Source organism: Oncorhynchus nerka, linkage group LG21, assembly GCF_034236695.1.
Source record: "Oncorhynchus nerka isolate Pitt River linkage group LG21, Oner_Uvic_2.0, whole genome shotgun sequence".
NCBI classification, from domain to species: Eukaryota; Metazoa; Chordata; class Actinopteri; order Salmoniformes; family Salmonidae; genus Oncorhynchus; species Oncorhynchus nerka.
This window is the reverse complement of record NC_088416.1, coordinates 15,690,641-15,712,712: the sequence shown is the minus strand read 5'-3', so window position 1 is coordinate 15,712,712 and position 22,072 is coordinate 15,690,641. Positions and strand designations below refer to the sequence as shown.

At 42.2% G+C, this 22,072-nt stretch overlaps 1 protein-coding gene across 1 annotated transcript; it reads right to left on the bottom strand.

The window, feature by feature from the left end:
• Positions 1–4,131: 4,131 nt before the first annotated feature.
• LOC115103948 (zinc finger protein 664-like) lies at positions 4,132–13,601 on the bottom strand. The gene is made up of 2 exons (XM_029625017.2): positions 12,893–13,601; positions 4,132–10,507 (listed from the first exon to the last, which is right to left on the bottom strand). The coding sequence occupies exons 1-2, from the start codon at positions 13,395–13,397 to the stop codon at positions 9,546–9,548; spliced, it is 1,467 nt and encodes a 488-aa protein (XP_029480877.2). The 5' UTR covers positions 13,398–13,601; the 3' UTR covers positions 4,132–9,545.
• Between the last annotated feature and the right edge of the window lie 8,471 nt (positions 13,602–22,072).

Here is a 22,072-nt window from a genome sequence, read left to right as displayed (position 1 = left end):
GAACTGACAGTGCACCAGAGAATACACACAGGAGATAAACCTTATAGCTGTGATCAATGTGGGAAGAGTTTTATTGCATCTAGCCATCTGACAGTACACCAGAGAACACACACAGGAGAGAAATCTTATAGCTGTGACCAGAGATAATCTGATAAAAGATCTCTGATCAAATATCAGAAAATACATACAGTGGGGCAAAAAACTATTTAGTCAGCCACCAATTGTGCAAGTTCTCTCACTTAAAAAGATGAGAGAGGCCTGTAATTTTCATCATAGGTACAATTCAACTATGACAGACAAAATGAGAAAAAAAATCCAGAAAATCACATTGTAGGATTTTTAATGAATTTATTTTCAAATCATGGTGGAAAATAAATAAAATGCAAATTAATTACTTAAAAATCATACAATGTGATTTTCTGGATTTTTGTTTTAGAATCCGTCTTTCACAGTTGAAGTGTACCTATGATGAAAATTACAGACCTCTACATGCTTTGTAAGTAGGAAAACCTGCAAAATCGGCAGTGTATCAAATACTTGTTCTCCCCACTGTAAGTGTTGCGTTCCTTTGTTTAGCGACCCCTACATTTAAATGCATCTCTCCAAATTGTAGCTGACTGTCTTCTGCAGGTTGTCCTCTAACCAGTGAGGTAAAAGATATCTCCCATTTCCATGTGTTTTTTTAGTTGTGTTCGTTTCAACAGCACATACAACCTGATTTCCCCCCCCCTAATCAATATCAGTGATTTATTGCTACCTTTCAAAACAACAGCGTTTTTGGTGCGTGTGCAGTTTATAAGAAGCTTGTTTAAAAAAATGCTCTGCAGTGAGGTGAAAAGTTACTTCGGATATCGCAGGAGTTTCCTTTTGAAATCTTACATGTCCGTGGTTAAGGACAACTTGGTTACTGATTGTCTCAAGTGTGGGCAGTCAAAAAGTTGTTTTGCGTTTAGGTAGTGAGTTGCCATGGATCACAATTTATTTTGACTGTATGGTTTTCCATATCGGAGATAAGTTTTGTTTGGGCTCGTTCCAAGGGGACTAGAGTTCTAGAAGCTAATGGGGGAAAAATATGTTTTTTTCTTGTTTTTAATTGTTGACAGCCAGTAGACGCCATATTTATAATGTGAAATGGAAGTTGTTTTCTGTTGGTGGTAAGCATTCTCTTAGTGTTAGTCTTTGGTTTTTCCATTTATGGTTTGAGGTTGAACTTTAGCACCTGTAGCTCGTTAGCACATCTAGCTCGTTAGCACATAGGACGCACTGATTGGTGTCACCTCGTTAGTCAGTATGTGTTACACCTGTGCTGGCTTGTCCATCTCGTTTGTGGGAAGGTGTTTTGCCTGATCTGGTCCAGGTTCTATTTAAGAGTGTCTGGCCCAGTGCTCCAGTTGTCTTGATAGATGTGGCGAATCAACAACTTTAGTTGGGTCTCATGGCGGGTGACTTATGTCCCAGTTGTTGTTACTAGTCAACTTTCAGTGGACACTGTGAGAGCAAGATTGTTATAATATTTTTATTGCATCGAATGTTTGTTTCATGCAACAGAATAGAGTTCTTATAACTATTGTGTCTGTGTTCTACTGACGATGGTCCTCTGAGAGGTAACACTGACAAGAGATTTACAATGCCTTTTGGGTGATAAAACCTAAAGAAACCGCATTCCAGAGCATGAATAACTAGACGACAGACGTGGTTTTAAAACACAGTGGCTAATATACACTAAAGCGTCTAAAGAGCTTTATCGGTTCGGCTATTTTGTCTAGCAAGCTACCGAGGTGGCTGACTAACTGTTGCTGCTGTTGAAAGAAGCGTTCTGTCCACTAGATTATACGTCACACCAACAGCATTGCCTTAAAGTTGCACATCGTCATCTGCTGACTGGAGTGGGTAACGCAGTTGAGTAAAATGTATATTTTATTTTCAGACAACAAGTTAAAGTGTAGGAAGCATGAGTTTTTACTCACCAGTGTAACGACACAGTGTGGTTAGACTTAGTAACCTAGTTGTATTGAAGATCTGGTTACCTATAAGTACAAACAGTTATGTTTCTGCGTTATTACGTACACTACCGGTCAAAAGATTTAGAACACCTACTCATTCAAGGGTTTTTCTTTATTTTTACTATTTTCTACATTGTAGAATAATAGTGAAGACATCAACACTATAAAATAACACATATGGAATCATGTAGTAACCAAAGTGTTAAACAAAGTGTTAAACAAATCAAAATATATTTTATATTTGAGATTCAAATGTAATGTAAATGTAATTCTTCAAATAGCCACAGTTTGCGTTATTGGCAGCTTTGCACACTCTTGGCATTCTCTTAACCAGCTTCACCTGGAATGCTTTTCCAACAGTCTTGAAGGAGTTCCCACATATGCTGAGCACTTGTTGGCTGCTTTTCCTTCACTCTGTGGTCTGGTTCAGGGAACCGTCAGTTGGACTCATTCCTCAATATGTCCACCTGACCCATGAAATAGTCATTAAAGTAATTTGCAATGTCAGGTGGTTTTGAAATTGAATGTTACAATGGGTAGGAATTCAAACATGTCTGCCACTTGTGTTGAATCAAAGTTGTCAATAGATGTTTTCCATCAGCCTAGATTTAGTGATGATAATATCCTTTATTTTGACCTTGGTCACAAGAAGTATTCATTTACAATAACTGGTCTAGCTTGGTCACTAGTTGTATTTATTTACAATAACTGGTCTAGCTTGGTCACTAGATGTATTTATTTACAATAACTGGTCTAGCTTGGTCACTAGATGTATTCATTTACAATAACTGGTCTAGCTTGGTCACTAGATGTATTCATTTACAATAACTGGTCTAGCTTGGTCACTAGATGTATTCATTTACAATAACTGGTCTAGCTTGGTCACTAGATGTATTCATTTACAATAACTGGTCTAGCTTGGTCACTAGATGTATTTACTTACAATAACTGGTCTAGCTTGGTCACTAGATGTATTCATCTACAATAACTGGTCTAGCTTGGTCACTAGATGTATTCATCTACAATAACTTTGCTAATCAGACAGATCTGCCCGCTACCTTGGTATCATTACGTTGATTCATTACATTTCTCAGCTCATCAATCCCTGGGGCATAGTTTGACCTCAGTCTGTTTTCTTAATGGGGCCTTGCTTATCAACAAAACGTATAAAATAATTTCATAAAAACACTCAGTGCCCTTTCAGGATCATCCTCACTACACACTTCCAGCCATCGCACATTCTGAACCTCATCCATAACTGATCCTCTTGTAGGGCCTTGGGTAGGTTACCTTAGGATCAGCCTTTGGTATTTGTGTTTTTCTCTTGAGTGTCACCAAGTTCTGATCACCACTGATACAGCTTTAGAATAATGCTCAGCCATGTTGGTAAAAATATGAACACAGGTTAATGATGTGGTATCAGACTTAGTAAACATTCTGGTTGGTAGTGTCTCCTTGGGTTATGTTACAACCATTGGCTACAGAAATAAGCTTTTTCCTCAGGTTCATGTCTACTATGTAGATCAGATGAGGACCAGTCCTCTAGGTTCATGTCTACTATGTAGATCAGGTGAGGACCAGTCCTCCAGGTACATGTCTACTATGTAGATCAGGTGAGGACCAGTCATCCAGGTTCATGTCTGCTATGTAGATCAGGTGAGGACCAGTCCTCCAGGTTCATGTCTACTATGTAGATCAGATGAGGACCAGTCCTCTAGGTTCATGTCTATTATGTAGACCAGGCCAGGTGAGGAGCAGTTCTCCAGGTTCATGTCTACTATGTAGATCAGGTGAGGACCAATTCTCCAGGTTCATGTCTACTATGTAGATCAGGTGAGGTCTTCACTTCAAAGCACAAGTCATCCATCCGTGAAGCGTTGACTAACAAATACCTAGCTAGCTAGCGAGCTAGTGACTAGTTCACTCTGTAACCTAGCATTGAACAATAAATAGCTAGCTAGCTAGCTAGTGACTCATTCACTCTGTAACCTAGCTGTGAATAACAAATAGCTAGCTAGTGACTCATTCACTCTAACCTAGTGTTGAATAACAAATACCTGGCTAGCTAGTGTTAGATTTGCGTCAATTCGAATCTGGTATCAGGATAAATATGACAATGAGTCACAGATTGTATACTATGTATTTTTTATTAGCTAAGCAATAAGTGGTAAATGCAATTTTCGTATATACGGGCTCTCTGTCCCACCTCGCAGGGCAAACAGAGAACTGACTTGTTCTTGACAAAGATATTATAAATATACCCTGACAGAAATAGTTCCTGCTTCTGAGCCGGCCTGTCAGAGTAGAGACTGGGCGTGGTTTAGACTCACCCAGCCTGTTGTTGATTGTTGGCGTAGAGCTGGTCCCGGCCCCCTAAGCGCTTCAGTTGATAGATGTAACTGTTGCTGTGAAGAATATCTATGCGCTAATGCTCGATACCGTTATCTTGCACCTGGCTCCTGTTATCTAACAAAATACTGTTTGTTCTCACAACACTACATTCTGAATGTGCCCCCCAATTCATTGCACAGTTCCTTTCTTCATGTTATTCTGTATTTTTCCATCATGAGAAAGGCCCATGGCTCTGAAACTGTTAACAATGTTTCAAGTCAGCTATGTTGCAAAACACATACATACATCCACACAAGCCAACAGCAGATAATATTCAATCACATATATGGTAACGGACTAGAGTGCATAACACAGAAACCTCATACTAGCCAACTAGTTTACCAAAACAGAAAATAGGACTCAGAGGATATATCAACATTGTGACCTTGTCTGTGTCCTGCATCTTCACCAGCTGATGGGGAAACCATCTGAAGTACCTCTGGTCAGTTTCACTCTGATTTCAGGACGCAGACTGACCATCTGTAACAGTATAGCTTCCGTCCCTCTCCTCGCCCCAATCTGGGCTTGAACCAGGGACCCTCTGCACAGACAACTGCCTCCCCCGAAGCATCGAACCACTACTTCAAGGGCTCAGAGCGAGTGACGTCACCGATTGAACCGCTATCAGCGCGCACCATCGCTAACTAGCTAGCCTAAAGACAAAAACAACTTTGTCATATTTTTAAAAATAAAGTGGTGATCTGCACTTGCTACATCAGTTTGTTCCACTCATGAATGCATTATATGTACCCATTGATTATTGAAGAATATAACTTGTTTCTTGAGTTTTGTTCAACCGCCGTACCCCGTCAGAACCCAAACTATAAACTACTCGGTCGGGGCGTTGGGTTTGAGCCTGAAGGTAGGGAGGGGCAGTTCCCCTTGCTGCTCCGTAGGCAAACACCTTGTAGTGTGAGTGTGCATAGGAGCAGGATGACATGGGAGAACTTGGGAAGGTTGAACACCAGGCGGGCTGCGGCGTTCTGGATAAATTGATGGCACAAACGGGGAGCCCAGCAAACAATGTTATTCTGGTTAAACAGTGAGAGACTAGTTTATTATGGACGAACAGTTTGAATGACACAACTCCTGTTATTCTGGTTAAATAGTGAGAGACTAGTTGATTAAGGAGTGGGGATTTTTTGACAATTAGGAAATAATATGTCATGTTTTACTCGTACCTCAGCCAGTATTGTGAATGGTTAGGAAACAATATGTAATGTTTTACTCATACCTCAGCCAGCATTGTGAATGGTTAGGAAATAATATGTCATGTTTTATTCGTACCTCAGCCAGCATTGTGAATGGACATATTAGACCATGGCAGTAAACCTGGTCATGCATGAAAGGGCTGGGGTGGTTCTGTGGTTATAAGTTAATGACCTTGGAATACATTTCTGGCCATGCTGGCAGGGTCTGAAGCAAACCCAATGTCCACCTGGCAACACTGGCAGGGTCTGAATAAAACCCAATGTCCACCTAGCACACTGGCAGGGTCTGAATCAAACCCCAATGTCCACCTGGCACACTGACAGGGTCTGAATCAAACCCAATGTCCACCTGGCACACTGGCAGGGTCTGAATAAAACCCAATGTCCACCTGGCACACTGACAGGGTCTGAATCAAACCCAATGTCCACCTGGCACACTGGTAGGGACGGAATCAAACCCAATGATAACCTGGCACACTGACAGGGTCTGAATTAAACCCAATGTCCACCTGCTACACTCTGGGCTTAACTTTGCTGTCTCTTTCCATGAAACATGGACACCAAGTGCTTGGGAACCTAACAAGTCTTCAGGCAAGGTTACTCATGTGGTTAACTAAACCACCTCAGTGAGTTTAGGTTGAGGAAACCGCGGAGGAGAGGGATTTGGACCTCATCTCAGTGAGTTTAGGGAAACTGTGGAGGAGAGGGCTTTGGACCTCATCTCAGTGAGTTTAGGTTGAGCTTTGGACCTAGTTCATGTCATTGAGGAGGAGAGAGCAGCTGTAACACAGTACCTGGTCTAGTTCATGACATTGAGGAGGAGGGAGCAGCTGTAACACAGTACCTGGTCTAGTACATGGCATTGAGTAGGAAAGCAGCTGTAACACAGTGTCGTGTCTTTGGCTATGCCAGATTAAGTGATATGACATGCTATTCTATAAAATAATTTCTCCGTAATTAATATCACCTGATTGAGCTAATCATGTAAATGTAATTAACTAGAGCGTCGGGCACCACAAAATAATATTTATAGAGCTGCTATCTTCAGAATAAACTCTTAAAGACCTAGTAATATTTTACATTAATCTTCAGTCTCATAATCTGAAAGAACCCTGGATAACAAATTGAATCAGCAATACAAATTTGGGTTTAATCATTTATCTACTAAATACCTAACTATTCACACATAATTAAATAACTTAATTACAAATTACGTCATAGGAAAACGTCCCTAGCGGACGGAACAGATATGACGGCTTGTTACACAAAGGAAAAGGGGCTGGGTTGAGTGAAAGAGAAGGAAGACAGGAACAAAGGCGAAGCTGTGTTATCGTAAATACAGTATCTTATGCATTCTAAATTACCGCCCATTTGGAAAAGGAAAATGCAATAAATATTTACTCTGAGCTGCGCTTCAGTAGGTTGGTGGTAGATGGAAGGCCGTGTTGCCAAACCGAGTCCTCTGTCCTTTGAAGAATGTCTCTGGTTGTCAATTGGATACGTTGTAGTAACTTCGTTGTGTGATAGACGGAATACTCTGTCTGTTCCTTCTTAACCTGCGGTCGCTAACCCAACAGCTAGGAGGTATCACTTCTGTAGTGAATAAGAGTTCAAAGTTCATACCATTCGCAACCAAAGCTCCTGCTGATGTTGGCTTTGTCCTGTAGTTATTTTCTGAACCATAGGATCGTCATCCTACCTCATTGGAACAGGAAGTTCTGTTGTCAGGGCTTTATATAGGAAGGGAGAGGAGGATGTGTTTGAATAGTTTTATAGCCCTTGTCCCTTCACAGGGGAGGGCCACTGATTGCATATTCAAACATTTAAATTGAACAACAATTCCATGTGAATCCGATAACTCTGACGTGTAGACTTTCCACTGTAGAGTTTGTCATCTTGTCATTGGTGAGAATGTCTCAGATGACATCATATTCATTAAGTACCACCGCATATTTTCAACTGTTCGGATTACCAGAATATAGTTCATTTCCCCCCACATTCTGACGTTTTGTTTTCTTTCAAGTTATTAACTAATGATGAACACAAGTTCACAGATGTGTGAGTGCTTTACCCATTTCTAACAGTATCATTTCAAATGGAGAAAACATCTCAGCAAAATGGATACAGTATGGGAGGATTAGCCAATCCTGTTTCAGTATCAAAATTACAAACCACATGAACAAGTGCAATGGACATGTCTATGAAGCCAATACGAATCCATCATGTCTGCAATGGACACACCTATGGGCCAGCAGGTCGCCTAGTGGTTAGAGCATTGGGCCAGAAACCAAAAGGTTTGTGGATCGAATCCCGAGCTGACAAGGTAAAAATCTGTCGTTCTGCCCCTGAACAAGGCAGTTAACCCAATGTTCCGTGGTAGGCTGTCCTTGTAAATAAGAATTTGTTCTTAACTGCCTTGCCTAGTAAAAATAAAGCTTAAAATAAGCAGAATTAAATATCCACAACATTCATTCTGTGGGTTCTAGATTGACTCAGACTGTCAGCCAGACAGTGATTGTGCAAAATCAAAGTAACAACCACATGAAACAGACAAACAGGGAATGTTCAATGACCCACTATACTTCATTCTGTGAATCACCACTTTATTTCCTATCATAAAGAACACCTGTGGAAATGGGTAGTGGATTTAGACATCCATCTGACTCCAAAACAAGACATGATTGAATAGTTGGATAGTGTCTAATCCAAATAATCAACACAATGTCAGGTGATAGGGCAGGGCTGGAACAGAAACCTGCACACCCAGTAGCTAGATCTCTAGCAGGATCTCTAGGTCTGTGAATCGTTGCTTTAACAGTATTGGTGTAGTCATACAACTTATTCTAACAGTAAACCAATAAAGTATTCAGACCCCTTGACTTTTTCCACATTTTGTTACGTTACAGCCTTATTCTAAAATGGATTAAATAATATTTTCCTCATCAATCTACAAACAATACCCCATAATGACAAAGCGAAAAACAGAAATACCTTATTTACATACGTATTCAGACCCTTTGCTATGAGACTCGAAATTGAGCTCAGGTGCATATTGTTTCCATTGATCATCCTTGTGATGTTTCTACAACTTAATTGGAGTCCACCTGTGGTAAATTCAATTGATTGTACATGATTTCTTAAGGCACACACCTGTCTATATAAGGTCCCACAGTTAATTTCAGAGCAAAAACCAAGCCGTGAGATCAAAGGAATTGTCCTTAGAGCTCTGAGACAGGATTGTGTCGAGGCACCAAAAAATGTCTGCAGCATTGAAGGTCCTCAAGAACACAGTGGCCTCCATCATTCTTAAATGTAAGAGGTTTGGAACCACCAAGGCTCTTCAAACCGAGCAATCAGGGGAGAAGGGATGTTCAATGACCAAGAACCCGCTGGTCACAATGACAGAGCTCCAGAGTTTCTCTGTGGAGATGGGAGACCCTTCCAGAAGGACAACCATCTATACAGCAATCCACAAATCAGGCCTTTATGATAGATTGGCCAGATGGAAGCCACTCCTCAGTAAAAGGCATATGACAGCCCACTTGGAGTTTGCCAAAAGGCACCTAAAGGACTCGCAGACCATGAGAAACAAGATTCTCTGGTCTGATGAAACCAAGATTGAACTCTTTGGCCTGAATGCAAAGCATCACGTCTGGAGGAAACCAGGCACCATCCCTACGGTGAAGCACGGTGGTGGCAGCATCATGCTGTGGGGATGTTTTTCAGTGGCAGGGACTGGTAGACTAGTCAAGATTGAGGGAAAGATGAACGGAGCAAAGTACAAAGATGTTTCTACTGATGAAGCTCATATCACGCTGAAATCAATAGAACAGGGGGCAAACAATTAGGGTTCTCCATTGTGACATAATTAAAATACTCCTACTACAATGTTAAAACATTCTACACTGTGACATTTCATTGATATCATGAAACAACTCCTTCATGTATGTATTTTCTGATGTTTGATCAGCGATCTTTTATCAGAGTATCTCTTGTCACATTGATCACAGCTATGAGGTTTCTCTCCTGTGTGTGTTCTCTGGTGTTCAATAAGACGGCTAGATGTAACAAAACTCTTCCCACATTGATCACAGCTATGAGGTTTCTCTCCTGTGTGTATTCTCTTGTGTACAATAAGACTGCTCGATTTAGTAAAACTCTTCCCACATTGATCACAGCTATAAGGTTTCTCTCCTGTGTGTGTTCTCTGGTGTGATACCAGGTTGCTTGACTGAGTAAAAGTCTTCCCACATTGATCACAGTTATAATATTTCTCTCCTGTGTGTTTTCTCTGGTGTGATAACAGGCTGCCTAAGTGAGTGAAACTCTTCCCACATTGAGTACAGCTAAGAGGTTTCTTTCCTGTGTGTGTTCTCTGGTGTACAATCCATTGGCTAGATGTAGTGAAACTCTTCCCACATTGAGTACAGCTATATGGTTTTTCTCCTGTATGTGTTCTCCGATGTATAGTCAGACAGCTAGATATAGTAAAACTCTTCCCACATTGATCACATCTATAAGGTTTCTCTCCCGTGTGAATTCTCATGTGTACTTTTAGTGATTTTAATCTTAAGTAACTTTTCCCACAATCAAAACAGTGGTGAGATTTCTCTCCAGTGTGAATTCTCAGGTGTACTTTTAGTGAATTTGATCTTGAGAAACGTTTCCCGCAGTCAGAGCAGCAGTATGATTTCTCTCCTGTGTGGACTTGCTGGTGTATTTTAAGTTCTGATGAAGATTTGCAACATTTCCCACAGGCAGAGCAGCAAATAGATTTCTTCCCTGTGGGTCTCTGCTGGTGTTTCTTGAGGTGTTCTGATGCGGAGAGACACTGCTCTGCCTCGTCAGTATCATGATGTTGTTGAGGCTCCCCAGAGGATCCACGATAGTCCCGTATCTCTCCTGTGTGAACAAGAAGTCAGACAGATGGTTTAAGGCCCATAACAGCAGAAACCCACTGTAAAACGTGATGCCAACAGCGTAGCCATGTTGTTGTTCAAACAGTTGACGAAATGATTTGACAAATGTCTTAAAATGAGCAAAAAGTCATCATTTGTCTTGTTTTCACATTAGCAGTAACATCGATGATTGTAAGCTAGAAATAAGTTATTGTTGAAATCCTAAGCAGTGTGCCAGACAACTTTTGGTCTCCAATATAGACCCCTTACTGTGTTTGCTAAAATTGGCACACGAGGGCGATGCACACGCAATTTGTTTGCAGAAACTCCTCCATGCTAATGCGGAAACACCAACATAGACCCACTGTAGGATCCATAACTTCACCTAACAACAACATTGACCTAGTGTAGGACCCATAACTTCACCTAACAATAACATAGACCTACTGTAGGACCCATCACTTCCCCTAACAACAACATAGACCTACTGTAGGACCCATAACTTCACCTAACAATAACATAGACCTACTGTAGGATCCATAACTTCACATAACAATAACATAGACCTAGGACTACAAATAATTTAATATTTCAGGTGAAACATGGAAACTAAAATGTCTTTGTCATAAAACTGTCTTTACTGACGTAAATGAATGAAGAAGCACTTTGGTTGTTGTTGCATGTCGTGATGTTTGTCATGTGACTGGCATTCAGAAAATTATTTCCTGGATCAGCTGATGATAGTTGAACATGTGTCTGTAACTAAACAGCTACAGTATTAAGAATGATGTGTAATTATTGAAGAACCGCGTTAATGACAGTATCCATTTGGGTGTTGTCAATAAAGTTAAGGTGACTCGGTTAGAACCATTGAATTTTGCAAACTCTGAAATTGTTTAGGATTTCTGTGCCCATGAAAACTGTTTCCCCAGCGTAACACAAGGAGACACTAAATGGCACGTAGTTAGAGAGCATTTCAGAGATCTGAATACAAAAAAAACTGTCCGACAGCAAGATCCAGTATTTAAGTTGAAGTTCATCATATGACAAGCTTAACGTTATGACTATGACTACTGTTCCCTGAAGGAGGGAAACTAGGTACAACATACTATGGGGAAATAAAATCATTCCCAAACGGATACTAAATTAAATGGCCCATAGCAGACCACCCAGACCTGACCCCACAAGATGTGTCAGTTTTGTAAATGTATTCACTGTCTTTTGTTTGAAACACTCCTGTCAATGTTGAGTAAGGACGCACACCTGATTATGCATATAGAAGTATGGCAATAAAAGTTACTTTTAGATTTGTACAATTTTCATATTGATTTAGATAGAATGTAGATTAATCACAGACAATGATTTTGAGATACTATTATAAATTAAATGAAACTGTTCCACAAAAATGTGCATATTAAAATCATAACTGGTACGCAAGTTGGTAGAAAAGGTAAGACACATTTGCACTCCAAATGTTGGTTCAGGAAGAGTTTCTTCTCTTCTGGTGAAATGAAAATAAATTGGCTGAATATTATACAATGACAGCTCTAACAATTTGACCCCCACAGGAAATCTTCACTGGCAATTCTAGAATATACTATATATCCTAGAAACCTGGTTAAACTGTCATTATGACATCATGGATGAATTCTAGAATATACTATATATCCTAAAAACCTGGTTAAACTGTCATTATGACATCATGGATGAATTCTAGAATATACTATATATCCTAAAAACCTGGTTAAACTATAATTATGACATCATGGGTGGCCAGTCCTTGTACTCATAGTGTAGTGAATACAGGGGGAGCCCTGAGCTGGACTCAAACCTGGGTCCAGTGACTGTCAAGCCAACACCTTATAACAGTTAAGCCAAGATGTCTTAACTTCTTGACGAGGTCCCTATGAACTTGAGAGTGGTTACATGTCTCCAGTCCCATCACTCAGCTGTTTACCAAACCAAGTCTCTTGGCAGCCATTTTGTTGCTGTTTAAACACTAGGTTGTCCCTGCAGTTGAAACAATAACAAAGCAGTCATTCCACAACTGTTTTGGTAATAAGATGATGATGGGCCTGGAGAAATTGAACAGACCTATGGATGCAAGGACTGACCATCCATGATATCAACATTATAGTTTTGACCATGTTGAGGCTGTTGATTTACATTGTTTCTAAACATTGGAGTAAAAAAAACTTATTTGGGGTTCTGATGGGGTACAACAGTTGAACTAAGCTCATGAGGCATGTGTTATATTCTTCAAGAATCATTGGCTATAAATAGATAAAATAAAAAATAAGGATGTAGCAATTGCAGATTTCCCCTTTAACACCAAACATCAGTTCAACAACTGCAGAGTTTGTACCTCTGTATTTAAGGCAGTACTTACCAGTGGTAATCACGGCCCGGTTTCTCAAAACCATCTTATGGCTAAGTTCATCGTTAGAACCACTGGATGCCTTAAATTGCGTTTGGGAAATCGGGCCCAGATATCCAGTTTCCTCCTCTTCCGATGTGGCCGTAATCTCCCCCCTTTTCACTTCAAAAACTGCATCCACCTCTTCTTTTACTGTAACATCCTCCCCCTCCTTCACTCTGAACGCGTCTTCCTCTTCTTTCACCGAAACGTCTTTCTCTTCTTCTTTCCCTGTAACAGCCTCACTCTCTACTTGTTTTTGTATTGTAACATCCTTCTCTTCCTCCTCTTCTTTTACTGTAACATCCTCCTCTTTCACTGAATCGTCTTTCTCTTCTTTAACTATAACAGCCTCACTCTCAACTTCTTGTTTTACTGTGACATCCTTCTCTTCCTCCTCCTCTTTGACGAGAGCTTCTTTCTCCGTCCAGCAGACATCCTCTTCTTTAGCAGAAGGAGAGTAGCTTAGTGAACTCATGGTCGGAGATGTTAGCTAGCTAGGCTAATGCTAACTTAACCAGCCCGCTAGCTGAATAATAACAACATAAATCGGATAACTTTAAAACACAGTGGCTAATACCCACGAAAGCGTCTAAAGAGCTTTATTGGTTCGGCTATTTTGTCTAACAAGCTACCGAGGTGGCTGACTAACTGTTGCTGCTGTTGAAAGAAGCGTTCCGTCCACTAGATTATACGTCACACTAGCAGCATTGCCTTAAATTCTCACACCGCCATCTGCTGACTGGAGTGGGTAACGCAGTTGAGTAAAATGTAAACGCAGGATGCATGAGTTTTTACTCACCAGTGTAACAACACAGTGTGGTTAAGTATTTAGTAAGCTAGTTGTAGTCACGATCTGGTTACCTATAAGTACAAACTGTTATGTTTTTGCGTTATTACACATGTATTAACTTATTTTGTGAACTCTTCCAAACTACCTACAATGCAGTATTTCTCAACGTCATATGGATGATCAACTCAGTAGCATGCCAGTGTAACGGTGTAATGAAGTTACATTTTTTTATTTATTTTATTTATTACCTTTATTTAACTAGGCAAGTCAGTTAAGAACAAATTCGTATTTACATTGACGGCCTGCCCCTGCCAAACCCCAACCCAGACGATGCTGGGCCAATTGTGCGCTGCCCTATGCGACTCCAAATCACAGCTTGTTATGAAACAGCCTGGATTGGAACTAGGGTCTGTAGTGACGCCTCTAGCACTGAAATGCAGTGCCTTATAGACCGCTGCGCTGCTCATGTGTTTGCATTACACTCAGTGTTATACACTCAGTGATAAAGGTATGGGGTTCTGGGTAATCCACAGCAGACTTTTGGAAAATTTGACATTTGAGTGGTCCTGGGATAGAAATGTATAAAGTTGACATTACATCATACAATCCACCTTTTAAATCATACATTAGCAATTTATGTTTTTAGTAACTACTGTTGTTGGTTTGGCGTCAAAAAAGCCTCTTTATATGTTATTTTCCGAATCTCAGATTTTCATTTGGGTTTTATGTGAAAGTTCCCTCTTTCAAATTGGAAATTGACTGGAAAATGCATCATCTTTAGGAGTGCTATTTTTACCCTGTCGACTACTGATCATTCATCCACACTGTGTGTCTCATCAATGCAGGTAATTATGACAAATGTATAAAGTATATGTTTTATAAACTCATGAAACACCAGCCAGTTTATTATCCCGGTTGTTAGTTTAGGTGTATTATACCTCTTCGCCACCAACATCGAGTAATTTTCCAAGTTAATTTGATATATTTTGATACTAAAATGGAAGACAGTTTATTCTGATGTAGTGAATATGAGCCACATAGAAACAATGTATTTATTTGTATTTGTGCTGCCATCCTGTTAGAAGGTAACAGATTATTTTATTACAATGGTTAAATTGGATTTTCATTGTGTTCAATGGTGTTATTTGCCCCCTAGTGTCGCTTTCTGGTACTTAGAAAGACAACGCAAACGGGAAGTTCAGAATTTGTTTTGCACGCATAGAAGCAGCTACAAACAACGCTACGGTGCAGGTCTTTCAGTGTAGTTATTTCTTGTCACGCTTCAGCATTGGAAAAATATTTGTTTGTAAGTTCGATTCAAGCATTTAGCTAATGATGATAATCTTGTTATTGATAAGGGTTTCTTACATATCAATGTTGGTTGCATTTACTCACAAATTGCAATGCCTTTAATGTATGTCGTTAGCTGTATTACTTTGCTCATGCGTCATGCAAACGAATTGTAAAATATACAATACTGTAGTTTTGTTACTGTTTCTAGTGTAATATGCTTTGTTATTCTACATAGATGGTTATACATTATTAGAGTAATGAAAGGAGCAATTACCATATGGTTAACAATTAGCTATATGGTTTGGCATCGTGCAAGATGCATGGTACCTTAGCGCGTGCTTTGTATTTATGCAACTTCAAATGTTTAATATACAGCTACAGTATGTCGGTGTGAATTGAACACTAAAGTATATTCTTTTCTGTATTTTGCAGTTTCACAACATAAACGTTTGCAATATATTCATTCAAGAAAAGTCACGCCTTGGGAGTTTTATTGAAGATTTAGTTGTTAGCTATCTGTCTAGTTTTGCATGGGAACGCAACTCAAGGGCAGAATAGTATTATAGTCAATTAGGAATTAGTAGGAATTGTTAAATCCACTATACGATCACAATAACTTTGATAGACATTTAGATTGTTTTTTTGTTATAGTATATATTAGGGCAGATTTATGGAGAATTGCTGTATGAGTGCTATTTATATCCCGTCACTACTGAACATTCATCCATACTGTGTGTGTCCCATCATTGCAGCTTTGGAAATAAAGGAACTATCCATTCATTGCTCCTTCCTGTTTTGAGTGCAAATGAAACCAATCGTTATGAGTGCAAACGATTGGTTTAATTTGAAGTTCTACATTTGAAGTTATTGCTGTTGTAGTTTACATCATAGGGAATCGGCTGGTCCTCGGTATTACATCACACCTGACTTCATCATTCTGAATTCTGATTGGTTTTATGTTTAGCTCCAAAAATAGAGCAGTGAGGTGTGACTTTGCAATGGGACTTTTAAAAAAATTGGGGAAAAATATTGTATTTGATCTTTTATAAACTTAACCATTCTATTACCCTCTGTCACTCACTTTCAATTTTTAGATAATAAAGCATTTGACCTTTTCACTGCGTTAACAATGGAGGATTGGTTGATTTCCGGTTTTTAAGTATAGTATGTAAGATGATTGACGAGAAAAGTATCGTCCAACCATCGGGTAACTTGTTTCATGCGCATCAACGGTGAGGGTGAATTTAAGATGTTCACTGCTTGTATTGATGAAGGAGTGGAATTGATGAAGTTCCTCTGCTGTCCCCTGGAATAGAAGAAACACGTAAAAATGAAGTCTTTTTCAGAGCCTGATGAGGTGCTAGAATGGGATTGACATTCACATTCTTCTCAAAAAACCTAACAGTAGTTAGTAGCTAGTAATGACGGCCTACAGCTATATAGAGTATTCTATTTATCTTAAGGACTTATAAACACATGTGGTTGGCATAATTAGATACAATTTTTTAAACTACAATGACCATAATGACTTGCGTGCCTACTTGTCTTGTCTGTGTTTCTTTTACATGTAAAAGAGACATAACACTTCTACAGCCAGAGAGCTGAGAGGTAACACATGGTTTAGATGGTAAATATTTATGTCCCCTTAGCGGTTCATCATGTAAGCAAAAGGGAATATGTTCCATCATCTGTTTATTTACATTAGTGCAAATTCTCCACTGATATTGGTTAAATTTCTCACCCTTTTGGCTGTATGAAAATTAATTTCCCCTCAGACACAAACATTTGTTCTGTGATATTATGAAGGTCATATGTAAAAATGTACTTTTACCCCTACCCCACACATTCACCCCATGACTTTACATTGCTGATATTCAGTGGCCTGGCTGCATCCAGACTGTCAAAGGCCCATCCTGGTAGATCTGAACCTAATGCAGCTTGGAGTGATCCGATGACAAGTCACATTTAGGTGCCCGGTGTAAATGAGGCCATAGATGCTCCATATCCATTACTTTGAATGTTTTATATAATATGACAATATGTTTATTTCTGTGTTGCAGGGGCAGTCAAGAAATGGAACGACAAGGCCACAGGACATGACATAAGCAGAGCTGTGGGAGACCACCTCAAGCCCCTGGTTTACCACTCCACCATGCCTTCAGCAGGCTGGAAAAGTGGGATTAATCTGGTTGATCCATTTCTTTGTTTACGTTTTCAGTAGTTGAATCCTTTGACATGGGATTGATACTGATTTTCATACTAACCGGGACCAAGAGTCTGTTGGTTGGTCGGTCGGTCATCGTGTTCATTTGTTGAAATCAAGCTTTATTTGTACAGCACATTTCAGACATAAATGCAACAAAATGACTTCACAGGAAAATCCAATTAAAATAAACAGAAATATTTAGTACACAAACAGAAGACTAACTGAAAGACTATAATGAGCACCCTAAGGAAATGCCATTGATTAAAATATTCATTGGATGCAAAATCCAATCCAAATTATAGGCTTGCTTTTTAGGAGGGGCTCTGAAAGACACTATGGGGGTGTCCACTGAAAGTTGACTAGTAACAACAACTGGGACCTAAAAGACACCCACCATGAGACCCACTAAATCTGCCCAAGAAAAGACAAACAAAAGAAAAACCAACACCAAACATAAAGACAGGACGCAAACCAAAAAGGTGGTTAAAATAATTTATTTACAATCAATATCATTCACACTTTACAAAATCATATCTATCATTCATTCTTAATTACTTACTTTTATTTACAAAACCAAATCACCAAACACCAAACAAAAACAAACCTCAGGGGAGCATCGTCCCTCCCCGTCATACCTAACCAATACCTAACCCTTTCCCTATCTCCCCTTCCCTAATCTATCCCCTTACCAAACTCACTCTAACACTCCCAGCCCTAAACCCCCTTTCCACCTCTCCCGTGCCGCATGCTTCCCCCACTTCCTCTCCTCCCTCTTCATCCTCCCCCTCAAATCACCTTCCACCCTTCTCACTATCCCTTCCACCCCCCAATCTCTCCCTGTCTTGACAAAATTCTTCCTGGCTTCCCACAGTCCCTTTTTAAAGAGACTCATGAGAAGCCAGAGCAGAAACCTGTCCCTATCCGTTCCCTTTGCTCTCCCTACGCCTCTCTCTAGCCTAGCCCATGTCAAAACAAAATCACTCCTAACCACACCTAGCATCACCCGTGCCCTAGCCCAGACTAGTCCGGCAAAGGCACAGTCCCAAAGACATGGCGCACAGTCTCCTCCCTGCCACAAGAAGATCTTGGACAGGTGGGGATTGCACCAAACTATACCGGTACAAGATGGAACGTACCGGCAAGCGCTTATGAAGGCTCAACCAATTCAGGTCCTTGAGCCCGTTGTCCAGGCCCCGCGCCTGCACTCCCTCCCAGACCACTGACGAGATGCCCGCTACAGGCGCAGGACTCCCTGCCTGCCTGACCTCCTCGTACAGGTGCCTGTGGTCTAAACCTACTCGGGCAACTTCAACCTCGGGGTGCGCACGCAGCCACTTGGCCGCATGGCCAAAGTGCCACGGCAGCTGTTCCGCCCGAGGACCCGCGTTAGACCACACCATTACGCTTCTCGCCTGGTACGAGAAGAACACCCGCAGGAGGTAACCGGACGGGTGTATCACTGGCTGAGCAAGCTCCGCTAACAAGAAAGAAACAAAAATTGAGTCCAGCTTGAGGGGGAAATGTGGTACCCCCCCTACCTCCCTCCCCGATGGGACAGATCATGCGTGCCCTGGCGACCCACTCGCACCTGCCACTCCACATAAACTGAAACACAAGCCTCACTAGAGGCCTCCTCAGACAAGCCGGCAATGGGTAGATGTATGCCAAATACAAAAGAGACGGCAACACATCCACCTTTAGGACCAGGACTTTGCCCATAAAAGACAAATACCTAGCCTTCCACATTGCTAGCTTCCTCTGTACCACTGCGATACGCATGTTCCAGTTTAGCGTCGCTGAGCCGGAGGTCTCAAAATGAACCCCGAGAATCCTCTGGGCCCCTACACAGAGAGATAACCCCCCCAGGCACATCCGTTCTACCGCGCCATCTTCCGAAAAACTTGACGGAAGACTTTGCATGGTTCAGAACTGCTCCCGACGCTCGGGTAAAATCCCCAAAGATGGCAAGGGACCTTGTCAGGCACGAGTCCTTGCACAACAGCAAGGAAGTGTCGTCGGCGTACTGCGTCATCTTAACACGCAGCCCACCACTTCCAGGGATCAACAAGCCTTCCACCCCTGTGTCTGCCCTAATGGCAGCCCCCAGAGGCTCCATGTACAGTATGAAGAGGAGAGCCGAGAGTGGGCATCCCTGCCTGACCCCAGACGAGAGGTCAAAACGTCACCTAAGTGACTATTTACACTAACTCGACACCCCGCTCCGACATATAAAGTACGGATCCATCCTATAAACTTCTCCCCAAATCCTAATCTACCTAACACCCTGAATAGAAAAGATCTATTCACGCGATCAAAAGCTTTCGCCTGATCTAGCGCTGCTACCATTAAAGGCAGCCCTCTATCTTCGACCCAAGCGATGGAATCCCTGATCAACTGTAGGTTCCATCTTATAGAGCGGCCCTCTACCCCGCACGTCTGATCCTCGTGGACGACGTAGGGAAGGGCTGTGCGCAACCGGTCTGCTAAAACCTTTGCAAGAATCTTGTAATCTACGCACAGCATGGTCAATGGCCGCCAGTTGCCAAGGTCAGTTGCTTCCCCCTTCTTATAAAGAAGTGACAGCACACCAACAGCCATTGATCCCCCGGGACCCCCGTCTCAAGGATGGCCTTCAAGACTTCGAGAACCACTGGTCCAAGTATACCCCAAAACTTGAGGTAAAACTCAGCCGGCAGCCCATCCATCCCAGGCACCTTCCCTTTTCCCATCCTCCTAAGAGCGCTCTCAACCTCTTCTAGTGAGATCTGGGCCTCCATCACGTCTCTAATGTCCTCTGGCAACCGCCGGGACAAGTGTTCTAAAACACATTTCCCTGCTCTACATCTATTTCCCTTTCCTTAAATAAACCTTGGAAATGATCAGTTGTCACCCTGACCATTTCCTCTGGTTTACTTACTATACTACCATTTTCTTCCCTAACTCCATGCATTACCTTCCTACTCTGCCTGGCCCTAACCGACTTAAAGAACATCGCGGAACAAGTCTCATTATGTTCTAGAAAGCCACTATGCGCACGCTCCAGGAAAGCTCGAGCCTTCTGCTCCTGCAGCTCCCTGAGCTGCGCCTTTAGGGCTGCGAATCTCTCCCAGTCAATCGACCCGCCGAGGTTGCCTGCCTCGTACTCGAGTTCAATTAACCTTTGGATACGATCCACCTCCCTCCTTTCCTCCCTTTTTTCCTTCTACAATATCCTATTATAAAAGCCCTTATCCTCCCCTTAACTAAATCCCACCACTCTAACACCCCCTCGCACATAGACCGGAGGCCGTCAAGCCTCCGAAAGAAACATAAAAAAAATGCGTCAACGAAAGCCTGCTCCTCCAGTATATCCCGATCTAACTTCCAGTACCCCCTACCGAAGAGGCAGACTGGCGACCCCACCTGCAGGAACACCCCGTCGTGATCCGTGAAGAAAACAGGCAACAGCCGCCCAGACAACTGACCCAAAGACCTGGATACAAAAATGTAGTCGAGCCTCCGCGCAACCCCCCTGGAGTTGCGCCATGTAGGACCGACCATTGCCGGAGTAGTGTGCAGGCCACCATCAACCAGACCATGGCAAGCCATTAGCCCAGAGATGGCACCTGCACTGCTATCACCGCCTACCCCTAAATCTATATTAAAGTCTCCTCCTATCACCAAGTGCCTGTTTGTAACACACAGGGGCGCCAGACAGTCCACCATCTCCCTCCTGTCTGCCGCCACCTGTGGCCCATACACCCCAATTAACCTATATCTAGCTTCTCTAAACTTAACATCTATCCCCAAAACTCTACCCTGCATTATTACAAAAGTGTTCTCTATTTTAACCTCTCTATGCCCACACAAAATCCCTACTCCTGTTGAGTGCACCCCTCCTATGCCCCAAAAAGATTCCCCCTTAAATCTACACACATCCCCACCATCCCTCATGTGAACCTCCTGTAAAAAACAGAAATCAAACCCCACACCCTCTAAATAACAAAAAACCGCCCTCCTTTTAACATTATTCCTTATCCCCCTAACATTTAGACTAAAAAAAGAAACAGAACTATTCATTTAATTATTAACAACAAATAAAACCCCAAAAACCAAAGAAAAAACAGGAGACTCACCCAATGCTCCCCTGGTCCATCTCCACCGGCGGGGACGTCCTCTCCACTCCTGACGCCCCCCGTCCTCCATCCCAACCCATGACCCAGGCAGTGTGTTGGGTCCTCCCTCCCCACCCACCATCCCCCTCCCTGTTTGCCTCGGGGCTGCATGTAGGGGACCCCATCTCCTCAAAGAGGAGTTGGGATCCTTCTAGCAAACAGCCCACCGACCCCTCACTGGAGTCATCCACTAAAATGCAAGGGGCTGAGGCAAACAGGGAGGACAAATTACCCTCCCCTCCCCGCCACTCTCTTAGCCCCCCCCCCCTCCACACCCCCTCCCTCTCACTACCTGCCAAACTTCCCTCTTCTTCCCCTTCTTCTTTGGTGTAGGAGGTAGCGGGGAGACACAACGTCCCATCCCCGCTAACCCCCCATCAATTCCCTTGTCTCGTCCTCGAGGAAGCCTGGCAGGCTGTCCCCCACTCCTTCCCCCATCTCCCCCTCCCACCCCCTCCCCTCCCACCTCCACACCTCCCTCCGTCCCAGTCACTGTCACCGTTCCCTCTTCCACTCCTTCTCGCACCACTGTCCCCTTCTCCCTCTTCTCTGCTCCTTCCCGTTCTTCCGCCTTCTTTTTCTTCTCTCCTTCTTTTTCCTTCGGTCCATCTTCTCTCCTCTTTCTTGTCTCCTCTTCATTCTTCCCTTCTTCGTCCTTCTCCGTCCTTTCCCCTGTGCCATCCGTACAATCCGCATGCGTCCTCTCT